Source organism: Thalassophryne amazonica, chromosome 16 (assembly GCF_902500255.1).
Source record: "Thalassophryne amazonica chromosome 16, fThaAma1.1, whole genome shotgun sequence".
Classification (NCBI taxonomy): domain Eukaryota; kingdom Metazoa; phylum Chordata; class Actinopteri; order Batrachoidiformes; family Batrachoididae; genus Thalassophryne; species Thalassophryne amazonica.
Window position 1 is genome coordinate 33,728,768 of NC_047118.1, and position 14,909 is coordinate 33,743,676.

The following is a 14,909-nucleotide window of genomic DNA, read 5'->3' on the forward strand; positions in this document are numbered from 1 at the left end:
CAAGAGGAGGCTGAGCGAGGTGACCAGTCACAACACTTTAGGGGAGTCAGACATTTCCACAAGATGTGGCACATAAACTGAGAACCAGGTGCCATTATAACTAGTTTTTCAGTGGCGGTTCCAAGGGTGGGTGGGTGGGTGGGGGGTAGTCCTGTGGAAGAGGCAGATTTGTATTGCATGTGTAAATATTTTTAAGTGCTTCCAACATGCATGTTAATTCAGGTATACAATAAATCACCTTCGCTGTCATGTAATTTTTCCAATTTTACTTGGTATAGTCACATTTGTTACACAAGTCTGCACCGAAAAGTGTTTCAACATCTGTAATTTATATATCCTGGATGAATACATTTTAATGTTTTGCAAAATACTGCCATTACAGTAGTCTCTTGAGGCTAATGACAGTTTGACACTAGCACAAATTTAATCCCCACACTGCTGTGCAATTCATAACGCTAATGTGACCCGCCTTGTCCCATTTGAAGCCACATTGTGTGATGATTTTGCAGCAGATGACACATTTGCTCTTGGAATTCTCGACTCTCTCTCCTCGCTCCTGGAATTATCCGCAGCTGCTGCTTCTCTTGTGTGCTTCATGAGATGAACACATTTGGAATGATCTCAAAAGGTAATTTTTTTTTAAAAATATTTATATTGTAATGGCTTGGTAATACAGTTGCATTTTCATTCATTCTGAGTTAGATAATGTATCTTATGTTTGTGGATTAACATCTCGTCATAATCATTCAGATGCATTGCAGCAATGACACATTGACAATGTGTTCAAGTAGATTGCACAGTGTTTACAACTGGTTCACGTATTCAATGTGTCCCAGAGATTTTGAACATTCAAAATTTTCTTTGCGCACAGCTCACCCAGTTTACCTTCTGGCATGCCAGTGCGTGATCAGTTTTGTGGCTTAAAGTAAAACCCACTGATAAAATACAGCTGGGAAGATAGACTGCTATAAACTAACGACTGATGCGTATCAATGAAAATAAGGACCTCATAACTGAAATATCCTCCTCCAAAAGTTAGCATTTAAGCAGAATTCATCCATTATTGACGATTTCATAAATGCCACCATTGACAATTTTAACCAATCAGGGAAGAGAAAAAAAAAAAACTGCTGTGACTGGGCATGGGCACAGAAAGCTACACATGGCAAACACATGCTTATGTAATAGTCTCTCACTCTTGTCATTTTCCTGCTGAGCAAACAGCTTTTCAACTGTAAAAGTATTTCTAAATATCAGCGGTGTTTACAGGCGTAACTGGGTAAACGCTGAAGGATTTTGGTGGGCCCCCCCCCCATTCAACAGAGAAAGTGAATTGGTTCGGCTGTCCTCTGAGCTGCTGTTAAAATATTTCACAGCCTCAGGATGTTGAAGTGGCTGATTCTTGATAATTCAGTTCATTTTTTTTTATTTTTAGAATCTCCGTGCTCGCGGGCACAGACCATTTGAACGTGAGAGCCAGGCGAAAATTTGCCGTTACCAGTGGATTTAAACTCTTCTCAGCTGCGCTGCACAGAAGAAACAGCTCAGCACAGAAACCTCTCCCTCCTCTCATTCAGCAGCAAGCATGAGAGGTTTTTCTCCAGTATCGCAAAATCCTTCAAGTTGGATCGTGAAGTTGCGAACTGCAAATTACGTCGGCATTGGATTCAGATACCAGGATGTTGATTGCTGCTTATGTGCTTTACCGCTTCTATACTGAAGAGTGACACTGGCGGAGTTGTGAACTTCTGTGCCCATGTTACATCACACATTGCTGTTATAGCAGACGGCACGGCTGCCTGCTGCTGGCTTTAGACCAGTCACAAACACACCTTTAATGTAAATGGCCACACATGCCTATCACTTTTCATATGAGCTCTCAGTCATAATCTACCACCAATCATAAATTATGTTAAGTTCTAGGCTATTCTGTGGAGTTCAAAAAGTGATTTTAAAAAACCTCACCCAAAAGGTGATGTACAAATCCAACTTGTGAATCCAGCTTAGTGAATAGTTAGACAGCTCTGCACAGTCACCTCCCCAACCCCCATGTTAGCAACAAGACTTGACTAACAGATTATACAAACACTGCCTTTGTTTGAAAGGTTAGAAGCCAACATGGCTCAAAATTAGAGTCAGTTGTACTCACAGTATCCATCACAACTACCTACAGGAAAAATGGTGCAGATTATCCTGAAGGAGAGTTGTAAGTCCTTTGGGTACCTGGTTTCTTTCATTACCAATGTGAAAGTTTTTATTGTTGCTAAAGGCCATGTGATAGCACTAAAAACCTTAATTACCAGCAGGAGCCTATGGTGCAGTTTCATCATGCCAACATTAAGTTTTAGGGAAGTTATATTACAAAAAAAAAAAAAAGTGAACAATGGTGCAGCTGAGACAGTCATGCATATACAAACTGCTGACCCCCCACCCTGTACATCAGTTTCATATATATAGTAGCACCTAACTGCATTTTTTAAAGTTTGTCAAAACCAATAAATCATCCTTGTTGTATTCGCCCAAGTTGCAGCATTTAATTAGATTGCTTTTGACACTATTATGAAAAAAGTACAAGTGTCAGTTACTCGATGGTGACATTACCACATGTTGAATAAAACAAGTACTTTATTTACAGTCACATAACAGTATTTACATAACACAAAAAGTGGAAGTCTACAATCAAATAAGAGACAATATCTAGAAGTTGAAAGCGTTGGGCTTCTCACTGATCTGGAAAGCGTAGCCATCAATTGTTGTTTCTGGGGCAATACATTGGACTTCCTCATCCTTAAAGATATGGGGGTGAAGAAAAACAAAGTTAGTGTTGTTTCTTTAATATAATACCATTTTAGACTGTTAGGAGGCACTTACCTCTCCAGAGAAATATTTCTCAATCAAAGAGAGTGCTGCTTTGTAGACCATCTCATTCTCATGAGACTGTAGTGCTTCAATCCTGTCTAGTCCACCACATTCTTCAATCATTAGAGCAAGCTTGTCTGATTCCCCGATCTTATCACCGGCCTGAGGGGAGAATACACATTACTAAAGGACGTAAGGATTTCTTTGAGTAGTAATACAGTTTTCTATTGTGTACACACACCATGAAGATATTTGAAATGGCATCCAAGATGATGAGGATAGTTTTGCTGTCCTTTGAAGAGAGGAGATTCAGAAGCGGTTCCAACACATTGGCTTGAACAAGGTAGACCACCTGCTCAACAGTGCCTCCACTGGTGAAGTTTGTAACAGCCCATACAGCTTCCTTCTGTGTTTTATAATCACCCTGCAGAGAAATTATGCACTAGATTAGGACACATTTTGTGAAGTGATTCCATTTAATGGAAAGGGGGTAGATGTGTAGTGCCAGCTGCACAGAATTCATACACCCACATGAGTTCATTATAAAGAATTATACCTGCACAAGCACTTTGAGTAAGTGGGGAATTATGCCTGCATTGATGACCTCCTGGATCTGGGTGCTCCTCCCAGCAGTGATGTTGGACAAAGTCCAGGCTGCCTCTTTCTGGATGTTGGCCTTCTTGTGGCAGAGCAGTTGGGGGAGCATGGTGAGAGCTCCAGCATCAAGTACCAATTGAGTCTGATCATCAGTGCCAGTCACAATGTTGCCGATTGCACGCAGTGAGGGGGTCTGACGGAACAGAGCAGTCATTTCACAAGTTAAGAAACTACAACTTAAGACAGTGTGTGATGGCAAGTGCACATAAAGATACATACCACAATAGAGAGCTCTCCAGATCCAAGCAGCTTCACCAGACGTACAATCAAGCCCGTCTGGATCACCACCTCAATTTGGTCATTAGCCCCATCAGTCAGGTATGAAACAGCCCAGCAAGCATCAGCCAGCACCTCTTTGTCATCACAATGCAAGAGGCGGATAAGGGTGGGCAGGATCTGTTGAATTGCTGCCTGAGGAGGGGATGGGTTCTTGTTGCGACACAGGTTTGACAGTGTCCATGTGACATTCCTCAGGTAGCCGGGCTGCAAGTACATAAGACAAAGAGGGCTCCCCCATTACTTTGGCATGTTAAGCTTGTGTTTGATCACCCCCTACCGCTCAAAAGTGGTAATGCACCATAGATGGTGGGGGAGGAACTGTCATACTGGAACAGTAAATACCTAAAAGATGCCATTTACTTACATTTATTGCAGATAGGTCTACAATTCCCAGCAGACTAAGCAGAGGAGCTACAGCTCCATGCTTGATGACTCTGTCTCTAAGAATTGCCCCATCACCTAGACACAAACAAAGGTTTCATTTTCATCTATACTTTCAGATGAGCCATCAACTACATTTAGTCAGATCATAGAGCTTACTTACCAGCAATATTTCCAAGGGCCCAAACCGCTTGCTCACTGATGTGCTGGTGGGGTGACTGCACCAAGCTAATAAATGCAGGAATGGCACCACCTTCCACAACAGCAGCAGTCTGATCAGATGTTCCAGAGGCAATGTTTGTCAGAGCCCAGGAAGCCTCAAACTGGATTGGAGGGCAGTCAGTCATCCCCAGGAAGGCAACAAACTTTGGGATCAGACCAGCAGCAATTAACTGATCAATGGGCGGCTGCCTCTCACGGGACAGCAGCTTCCTGCATTAAGGAAAAAATAAATAAATAAAGCCTCATTTGTGCTCAGTGTTGAAGGGAAAGTCTTCTGCATTTATCAATATTGTGAAAGACTGAAAAGGGGAGCAGCGTCACTGAAATTGTCAAGGTAACATACATCAAGACAAGAGGCTAAATTCAAAACAATTTTAAAGCTCACCGATTGCCTGTCCACATTATAGATTTCTGTGCCTGTACGTCAGTCTAATCCACATCAGTTGCTATAGTAATGAAAGGCACATGACTGCAGATCAGAGTCTCAAACACTGGAATGCTGACTCACAGGATGCTTAGTATAATTGAAGTTTTGGTGAGTTATATGCTAAACTGTTATGGGGGACCTTTCCTTGTCCTCAAGTAATTTTCTCAGGCTATGCTTTAGCCTAAATTAGAGTCTATCCATAGGGCGAGAAGGTCTTACGTTACTTCACGTTTAGGGGAGCTCGTTACAAGAGATCTAAAGGCTTATTGAATGTTGCATGGTCAATGCCCAGCATGATTCTTCACCATTTCCTTTTAAGACAGAATTACAGTGCATTTTGTCAAATGCAACCAGGGTCCCAGTCACATGTGCTGTATTGCGTGTACCAGACACCTATTTTTCATGAGTAGCATGCAACTAAAATTGAAAAATGATCTGCAGTCACTTTGACAGCAAAATAATGAACACCTTTGACCGGGGGGAGATTTCAGTGCATGAGAGTCACATAACTGCCGCCCTGCTTAGAAGTAGTAATTTTCTGTTCACTTTTTCCCCCAATGCTCCTCAAGTAAAGATTTGGATTATAAAAAAGTGAAAAGCATTGTTAACCGAGTCTGTAAGATGACAGTCACAAGTCTTCATCCAGGTTTGAAGTCAGAAGTAAGCTGTTGCAGTGCCCTCTAGTGGATGCTTGACGTTCATGACAATAAAGGATGCATGAAGGGAGGACACATTTGATACTCACCTACATAACTATTCAGTCACAGTGACGCCATTAAGACCAGTTTAACTACATCCTGTTAGCACAATCTTGACCAACAAGTACATATAGTGCAGCGGAGAAGAGAATATTTAGAGGGGAATCCTGCAAACAGTGAAAAGCACCACATTCTGCAGAAATGCTCCTCAGACAATCCTCTAAAAAAAAAAAAAGAAAACCCATTGGCCACTTGAATTTTCAATCGGTCAGGTAGGGGTCAACTGAAGAATTACAGAGGTCAAAATTAAAAGATGCTCCAATCATATTGAAAAATATTCCACATTTTCCTGATCATAAAGATTCCAAAAAAAGATATAGTTTGGACTATCTGTGACTGAATTCTATGGAGTTGTACAGGGGCAAAAATTAAAGTTGCTCCAATTTTGGCAAAAAGTGATGCAAATTACTAATTAACACGGTTTTAAAAAGGAAAAGTTTGGACTATGTATCATCCTTATCACGTTACAGGGTAACATGTCATAGAATCCAACAGACGCAGACCTTGTTTGACCTTTACTTTGGAGACCAAGCATTCAAAACTATTCCATTTATTAATCCTATTAGATCAACCAATAATTTGCTGACCTTTGTCAGCAGTCGTGCTGTTTTTATCCCGTAACTTCATGGAAATCAGTGACAGTCCAAACTATACCTTTTTGGACTATGATCAGGCAAATAATGTGGAATATTTTTCAATATGATTGGACCATCTTTTAACTTTGACCTCTAATTCTTCAATTGACACCTACCTGACCGATTGAGAAGTGACCAATCTTTTTTTTTTTCTTTTCAAAAGAAGAGTGTCTAAGGAGTATTTCTGCAAAAATTTGATGCTTTTATCATTTGCATGATTGTTTCACTTATATGCTGCACTAATGTCTGCTTGCCTTTACAGTTTGCCACTGAAAGCACCATGTGTAAACAAGAGTTTAGTCCATTGGCATAACATTTCTATGATATAATCCATAAGAATACTTCAGTGTTTAATGTAAACAGACATTAAAGCCCAACATGCAACAAGACATGAGCTTGGACTGGTGGGAATCAATGTCAGACCAATTACTTCTAATGCCCTATCTGTACCAGACAGCAATGCCACTGAGAAGGGGGGGGGGGGGGGGGGGGGGGGGGGGATTCTACATTTAGTTGTATTTGAATGTAAATATCACTTGCTTCATTACCGTGCAGCTTGAGTAGCTTGGAGTTGAGATTCTGTGTTACTGCTGTTCACTCCGGTCAGAATTTCTTCAACTGTCCAATGCCTGGAGACCTGAAGTTGCCACAGAGACAAGTTACAATTAACACCCATGATCCAAAGCCTCAAAGTGATTTTACTGTATTACACCTTATTGCAGACAAGTAGTGAGATTTATATCAAAACATGAACCCTAGGAGGCACAGCGCTACAAGATTTCAAATACATGGAAGAATTTCAAGTCCCTTGGTGTTAATGAATCTGACAGCACTAAAAATTACATGACAACGATTACCTTTTTATATATGTGGGCAATTCCAGCAAAAAGGTAACATGGCAGGTTAAATTTCAAAATGTAAATATCAAATATACCACTTGGTTATGTCCTTTGGGTACCCAAGTACGAGAAACACGAGGATTTCTACCAGTTCAGCCGACCGTAGATTTTTGGCTGCACATCTCTTTTGCCCCAACAGCAAGTTAAGCCCAGAACAGTTTTTCCTTCCTTATTGTATTACACAAGTCCTGAGCTTAATACAGAATTTATAACTATTTTCTGTTAGTATTCTTATTAGAGTATTGAGAACAACATTAATTTCAAAAGTAAACCTTGTGTTTTTTAGCCTGGGTGACGAAAATGAGGTAGTCCTAGGTAACGTGAGTAACAAAATGATGAACTTTTCTCTACTTTGAAAGTGCTGGTAGATATGACAGCTGGATTCATGCATTCATTTCTTCCACCCTGAATTACTATATTCAGTAAACAAAACCAGAAAAATCCCTCATAGCCTTTAGGCAGAAGTGCTTCAAAATCTGTAACATGAGTAACACTCACTTCATCACTGAACCACTAAGTTACTCAGACAACTAGTTATTGTTTTAACATATAGGTGGCAGCTAATTAACTATTGTTTTAACTTTGAGACATAGGTGGCAGATCGTTTTCCCACAATGCAATAGGTGATACATGTCATTTCCTGTATGGTGGGAGAAATTGAATCTGTTTGTCATAAATTTCATTCCAGTGACAGACAGAAGATGAATCTTCGACTGGACTGGGTTGCTTGACGTGAGGACGTTTTGCTTCAAATCGCAGAAGCTTCCTCAGCTAAAATTCTTGCTCTGGTAGTCTGATTTCTGTCTTGACTCTTGTAGAGAAGAACAAACAGAAGCCACAAAAACTGGAGTTTTAAACCTAACCAGACTGCTATTGGCTAGTGACTAAACATTTGCTTTAATTAGCACCTATTGTGCTCTAGTTGGCACCCTCCTTATGACAGGGTAGCTGTCCCTCCTAACGATGGGACTAATGCCTCTCTTGACGGCTCTCCTGATGACATGAATGACTCATTACCATGAACAAAAGACTGAAACTGCTTTGATCCGAGTACCCCATTGTAAACAGGGGACAAAGCGTGTCTCAGACCTGCTCCCCAGTTAAGGCTGGGTTTCAAATGTTTCACATACAATGCCTCCTTCACCCCTCTGTCAAGCCATTTCTTCTCGCTGGCTAAGATTTTAACCTTGTCCTCAAACGTGTGGTTAGTGTCTTTAAGATGGGGATGAACTGCAGACTGAGGTCCACTGGCACCCTCTCTGCGGTGCTGGTATAGCCTTTTGTGTAACGGCTGCTTAGTCTCACCTATGTAGTGTTCGTTACAGTTTCTGACATCTGATAGAGTACACTACATTGCTCCGTTTTTAACTTCATGTTTAACTTCACCAACGCTGGAATTGTCCATATATAAATAGCCATACAATACATGAATTATTAATCTTGCTTGCTCTGTATGTACAGTAATCAGACTTTCGCACGGACCTCACTAATGCTCAGTCCGTACAGACCTCATGCTTAGTTAATAATCCTTTATTATAATAACCAAGTGGCCTCTGTGTGCATGGCTGCAGAAACCGGGGAGAGCTGACATTTGCTGATGAATGCTGCGAAAATGTGACGATAGGACAAATAAGCAATTTAAGCTAGCCAGTAAACAATAGACATTGTGCTGCAATGCAACATGGGAGTTCAGGGTTTTGGGATTCTAAATGTTATTGTGATTCATGCTAGTTTAACAGCGTTTATACTGATCCATCATGTTTTTGTAGTTCAAATGGTTTAGTCAGTTTAGGCAAGTGTTATGTTGCTGATACCATAACTGAAAAGTGTATTGCATTTGATGTCTTCCACCACAGTTTGTCTGAAAACAGAAGCACCTGCTTGAGCATTACATGGAATATGAACACTCCATGCGTGTAACTCCAATCAGACAAATTATGGAGAGCTGACATTTACCATTTGGTATGCTTATGTATTTTGGGTCAAGGATGAACACTGCCAAAACAGCATGTTGATAGGAGTAATTTTTGGAGAAGTTATGGATATTAGCCAACACTGAAAAATTGATGTTGCCAACTATGTTCTGGACTCAGACACCATTCCAGCAGGAGGCAGTAAATCATCTTTATATTAAAAGCGAGAATGCATGCTTTTATTTCTGAAGTTCAATGCAAGTACATACCACTGTAAATTAGGGTGCCCCCCCCCCCCCCCAAAAAAAAAAATAAGTTTCAGCTACAACTAAGGCAACCCCTAATTTGTTTCCTTGTATGAAGTGTACTACCTTGAAAAAATTTTTAGCTTTCTAGGGCAATGGAAGACTGTGCTCAATCACCCCCCATTTTGCCTATTTTCAGCATATAAACAGTTTTTGTATGAGTAAGACAATATTGATTGTATTCACTGTATGTTATTTATATTATATTTTATGAGTTAAATGTTTATTTGAATGCTTAAAAATGTGTTAGTTGTATTGTTTAATTCTTAAATAATCTTTAGCTATGCATTTAACATAGTTGCACTTCAAGTATCAGGAAACAGTTTGCTTGATTCCATCATTGCCAGCTTTGATTTCTTTTTAGAAATGGCAAACACCAGAAAAAAAGTGACATTTATTTAATTGGTTTACGAGAAATTAATCCTTAAGTCTGTAACAGCTGCCTACAATTAGACATGTACTACAAAGATTTCACAAACTTCTCCAACAGTGTAAATCAGTCAGAAATGCAAGTCATGAAACTGTGGATGAACTGTTTGTCGTATGGGATAAGGCTGCTATTCCAACAGTGCTAAAGAAACATGCAATAGAAAAACTTGAGAAGGTGCACAACACATGGCTCCTGTTGAGGAAGAACAAAGTGAGAAACACTCAAACCCAGCAGCTCAGAGAAACAAACTTCAGACAGCAGCTAGACTTGCTGTTTGATATTGCGCATATGGGTGCAATAGCCAAAATCAAGATCACTGAAGACCAAGAATTCCTCGCTGATCAACGTGGAGGAAAAAAAAAATGTTCATGGCTACTGAAGACAAAGAGCTAGCTAAGAAACAAGAAAGGGCAGATGAAAGATGCAAAAAGGAGGAACAAAGGAAATGTAAGGCCTATGAAACTTTGCATCACTAGGTGAAAGTAACTGCCAGACAGAAAATATGGATACAAATACTGAGAGTTCTGAAACTTCAGATGATGAATACCAACCATATACAGTTAAAGTGAAGTCAACAAAAGCAGATGTGCAAAAGAACACCACACCAGTTGCTCAATGTGAATGTGACAAGTGCTCTGGATCGCAACAAAACTACAGATCGAGAAGCAGTACGGCTGATGGTTCCTATTGCTGCAGCTCTAGGACATGACCCAGTTGCACTTCCTTTCTCACACACACACACACACACGTGTGTGTGGCAGGCGGTACAACAAAGAATGGTGTCCAGCTGTGAACACAGCGGGTGGGATCATCACGATGACGTGAGTGCTACTGCGTGTCAGGGGGGCCTTTAGTCGGCTCTCCTCTGCCCTGCTGAGTTCCAGAGCCAGATGCGCGTTCAAGTTTCTGGGGACGTGGCTTTGGATGGAGCATTGATGGGGTAGGAGGTGGAACCTTTAGGAGGTACCATTTGAAATGTGGTATTTCACACCCCGACCACTGTGCGTGCTCACACTATCAGGGGCAACGTTTAGCTAAACATGGCAGAGTTTGTTTTGCTGAGGACAATGATTTGAAGGCACTAATTGACGCTGCTAATTCTTAGAATAAGCAGCGTCAAAACTTCAGAACAGCGCAAGCTGCGTACGGTGAAATATCGTCCAGTTCAACTTTGCTGGAGGCAATTTCATCACAGGTTCTGGTACCGATGATGTCATTTGAATTAGCCAATCAGATAGGAGATCTGGCAAAACATCCACTGCCTTATTCGTTTACTATATGCCATATTCTCACCAACTCTTGCCAAGATACTGGAATATTAGTGAAAGTGACTACACAGCTAATCAAAACATTTCCCCAGAAGAAACATGGCATTGATTTGTTTACTTTGCTGAAATCACATGGTGTCCGCATGGTCGACTTCGTGGATACCTGTCGCCAGTGTGAAAAATGAAAACAAGTTACACAAAATGGGTCATTTTCTCAGCAATCCCAGACCAGATTAAATAGTCCAGAAATTCAGATGTGGTTTCTGACAAGTCTAAGATTAGACTTGTTACTTTAGTCTGGGACATTATTACATAAATATGGACGAGTGGTACGGGCCAGATGATGCTGCAGAGTAAACTAAAGAGGACCACATTCCTTTATTGTTTGTTTTTTTAAACTGCACCCTTTTAAACAATGAAGTGGCTACGGGTACGTACATCCGTATCTTCTGCGGGACTGCTAAAGGTATGGAGCCGCACTACGTTAAACACAGCAGCTGCAGCAGGACGCCTCAGCTCAGAGCCGTGTAACTTTCAACACTAATATTTGGGAATGTGTGTGTGTCAGAGTAAGTTTAATACTTTGACATAAGTGAATGTAAATTAATTTTACTGGCTCGATATCCAGGTCAAAATGGCATTTTAACACTTTTTTGCGAGCATTTTTCTGAGTGTGTTCAGTCGCGAATCCCCACTGAAAATGCATTAACACCCGGGTACTTTATCAATATTTTGCCCAGTTAGGAGACGTCATGTCGCTGTCCATGAAGGGACATTTTCGTTTAACGTGCAGCATTGGGAGTGCGGACTCTAGTTCTCATATACAGCTCCATGGGTTCACTGAAGATACGGACAATGTACAGCGTTTTGAAGCCTTGCCGGATCTTTAGCCACATATAGTACCGGTACAGACAATTTGTGCATTCTGATTGGTCAGGAAGACACCATAATTATATTTAGAACGGTCTCTGTAGATACGGTCTGTACATGTAGCCACTGCCTTTAAACAAATGTAAGTTTGTTAAAATGGAATTTAGCAATTCAGCATACTGTGACAAAGCAAACTAATATTTTGACAAATAACTGACTTATCACAGACATATTTCATCGTTCCAACTGTTTCACATGCAATTTTTACACAGTACAGTTAAACAAAACGCTGACCAGCTTTACATGTTTTAAGACTTACCTGACTGTTTTGGCTTTTTTCTTGCAGAGGAGAGGTCACTTCGTCAGGAAACGCAGCCACATTTCTCCTTTTGAACATCTGATCATCTTTCTTGGCTTTACGAAGCTCGACATTCACCTCCACCCTCCGGCGTCGAAGCTCCTACAAGTTACAACAGAAGCACCATCGACTTAGCTTCACTTTGACATACACACACGAACAAAATGCTAAACCGTCACTCACGTTAGCATCTTTGCCCTTGTTCTTGAATTTGTTCAGACGAGCGGCGTTCTCAGACATTTTCACTTGATAAGGAATGTAGGCAGAGTTCGGAAGAAAGTTTTGCCTGTACACAAAAAGATACAATTAACAAATCTGTTCGAGTAAATCAGTCAGTTAGCAACTGCAGACACTTCGCGTTCAGGAAAAGTGGAACTATTGACTAAACGGCCTCATTGCTAACACGGTAACTACACACAACAGTGGGTTAACTAGTATAAACTTTAAAACAAATCACATTCCGAGCATATAACGCAGAATTAGAACTCAACAACTACTCACCTCGTCCTTACGCAGAAGTTCTGGTAGAGAAACTGCTGAAACGGACCTTTAAATTTCTACAACAGAACCTCCTGATTGGCCTGTTTGAGTAAAAACCACCCAAACGCCTCTGCTCATTGGTCAGTTTAAAGAAAACTCAGAGCGCTCCGGATATGCTTTTCAATAAACTATCGCGAGATATCAACACGTGGCGGTACTAAATCAGGGCTCTGCTTCCACAAATATTTGACTTTTCAAATGAATAAATAAATATAACACAGCTTATAACGTATATACAGCTCAACTCTAATTTTTTTAATTGTTTTTGTACAACCCCAAATCAGATAAAGTTTGGGTGACGGGAAAACGTCAGGGGGGAGTGGGAGAGATAATAATCCTTACATTTTCTTTGACTTATATTTACATAAAAGCAGACAGTATGAAATCAATATATTTCATGTTTTGTGTGATTAGTTTTATTTACATATTACAAAAAAGAAGGTTGGGGCAGGTTGTCACTTTTACAGCCAGTTTTCTTGAGAAATGTCAGGGGAATACATGAAAATTCAGTAGGTACATCTTATATATTATATTCCAATTCTAAGGTGGAACTATGCTAGTATACTAAGGTATATCTAAATAGCTAAAAAGGAAGAGTAAAATAGAAGAGTAGAAAAGAGTAAAGTAGAGCCACTTAGGAGAGCCACATGAACAAGTCCAAGTCAATTAATCTGTCTTGGACTTCATTTCCATCAATCATTCCGATAGTATGGTACTGTATGGTAAATCTGTGTCAAGTAGGAAGTTCTCTAAAACTAAATGGCCATTAAGGAGACAAACCACCAATAAACAACTGAATTTTTGGCTTCTGTGGATGTGAGTGGAGAAACTTGTTTTTGAATTTTCATTTTACATCCAGTCCCAACTTTTTCTGATTCGTGATTGTTTCTGTTGCATTTCTGAAATTACAGAATTGCTGTAAAGAGCGGTGTTAACGTTTCATTGCTTTTTAAAACTTTGTCGAAAACTGGCACGTGCAGGTAAATTTTGATATAAACTGAACAGAACAATGCAGACTAATTTGACTCCCCATATTTTTGAAAATAAATAAGAGGTAACTCATTTTGAAAGAAATAAAATGTATAGTTGCAGACTATCAATTTTGAAAAACAACTTAAAAATCAGCCATAACGTATTTTTATTATTTTAGTGTGATGGAAGTCATCCCGTTTTCAGTCACATATTGCACTTGAACATAAAACATTGAACGGATGTAGATGCATTTACATGAGCTCAAGATCTAAAAGAAATGTCTTTGGAAAATAACACAAAGGACATGTTCTCATTATCACCTGCTTAATGTGATTTGTGCTTCTGAACGTCACTGCAAGGCAGTCCCTCCACACGAGACATCTCTTTAATATTGTGTTGAGGTCTGGGACAGTGAGTGCCTCAGGAGCAAACTGGGATGGTGTCCCCATATTTTTAAAAGGGGACCAGAGAGTGTGTGCTAATTACAAGGGCATCACACTACTCAGCCTCCCTGGCAAAGTCTACTCCAGGGTGCTGGAAAGGAGGGTTCGGCCAATAGTCAAACCTCTGATTGAAGTGGAACAATGCGGGTTCCGTTCTGGTTGTGGAACAACTCTCACAAGGATCCTGAAGGGTGCCTGGGAGTATGCCTATCCAGTCTACATGTGTTTTGTGGACTTGGAGTAGGCATATGATTGGGCGAGCATCTCAAGGCCACCTTGTTGACCCCCAGCGGGATACCTGGCTGCGTGGACAGATGTGCGTAATCCAGTGCGTAAAGTCTCCAAAATTAATTCTTATGAGGAAAAGAACAGAGGGTCTGTCCTCGTGCAGACAGGAGCAGGAGTCAGATTTAGTCCCCGCGGGGCAGGGTCAGGGCGATGCTGTTGGAGGTGAGCTTGCTGCAGCTGATGGAGGAAACTGCGAGCTGGAGACGGGGACTCTACATGGGGATCAGCAGAACACAAGGCAGCATGCCAGCGTGTGTCATGACTGTGCACCCACGTTGGCTCCTGTGGGTGACACGGACTAACAGTGTCTGACAACTGCACTTTGCACCTGATTTTCCGGACTTCTCCGTGATCCTCCACCTGGCTGCTGCAATTCTCCATGCGCCCTCCCGACATACCAGCCAA

General features: G+C 40.8%; 1 protein-coding gene across 1 annotated transcript; it reads right to left on the reverse strand.

Annotated features, from left to right (window-relative positions):
• Positions 1–2,607: 2,607 nt before the first annotated feature.
• Positions 2,608–12,813, reverse strand: kpna2 (karyopherin alpha 2 (RAG cohort 1, importin alpha 1)). The gene is made up of 11 exons (XM_034190978.1): positions 12,763–12,813; positions 12,445–12,547; positions 12,223–12,363; positions 6,767–6,855; positions 4,340–4,608; positions 4,160–4,254; positions 3,736–3,999; positions 3,416–3,649; positions 3,101–3,283; positions 2,872–3,021; positions 2,608–2,787 (listed from the first exon to the last, which is right to left on the reverse strand). The coding sequence occupies exons 2-11, from the start codon at positions 12,499–12,501 to the stop codon at positions 2,698–2,700; spliced, it is 1,572 nt and encodes a 523-aa protein (XP_034046869.1). The 5' UTR covers positions 12,502–12,547; positions 12,763–12,813; the 3' UTR covers positions 2,608–2,697.
• Between the last annotated feature and the right edge of the window lie 2,096 nt (positions 12,814–14,909).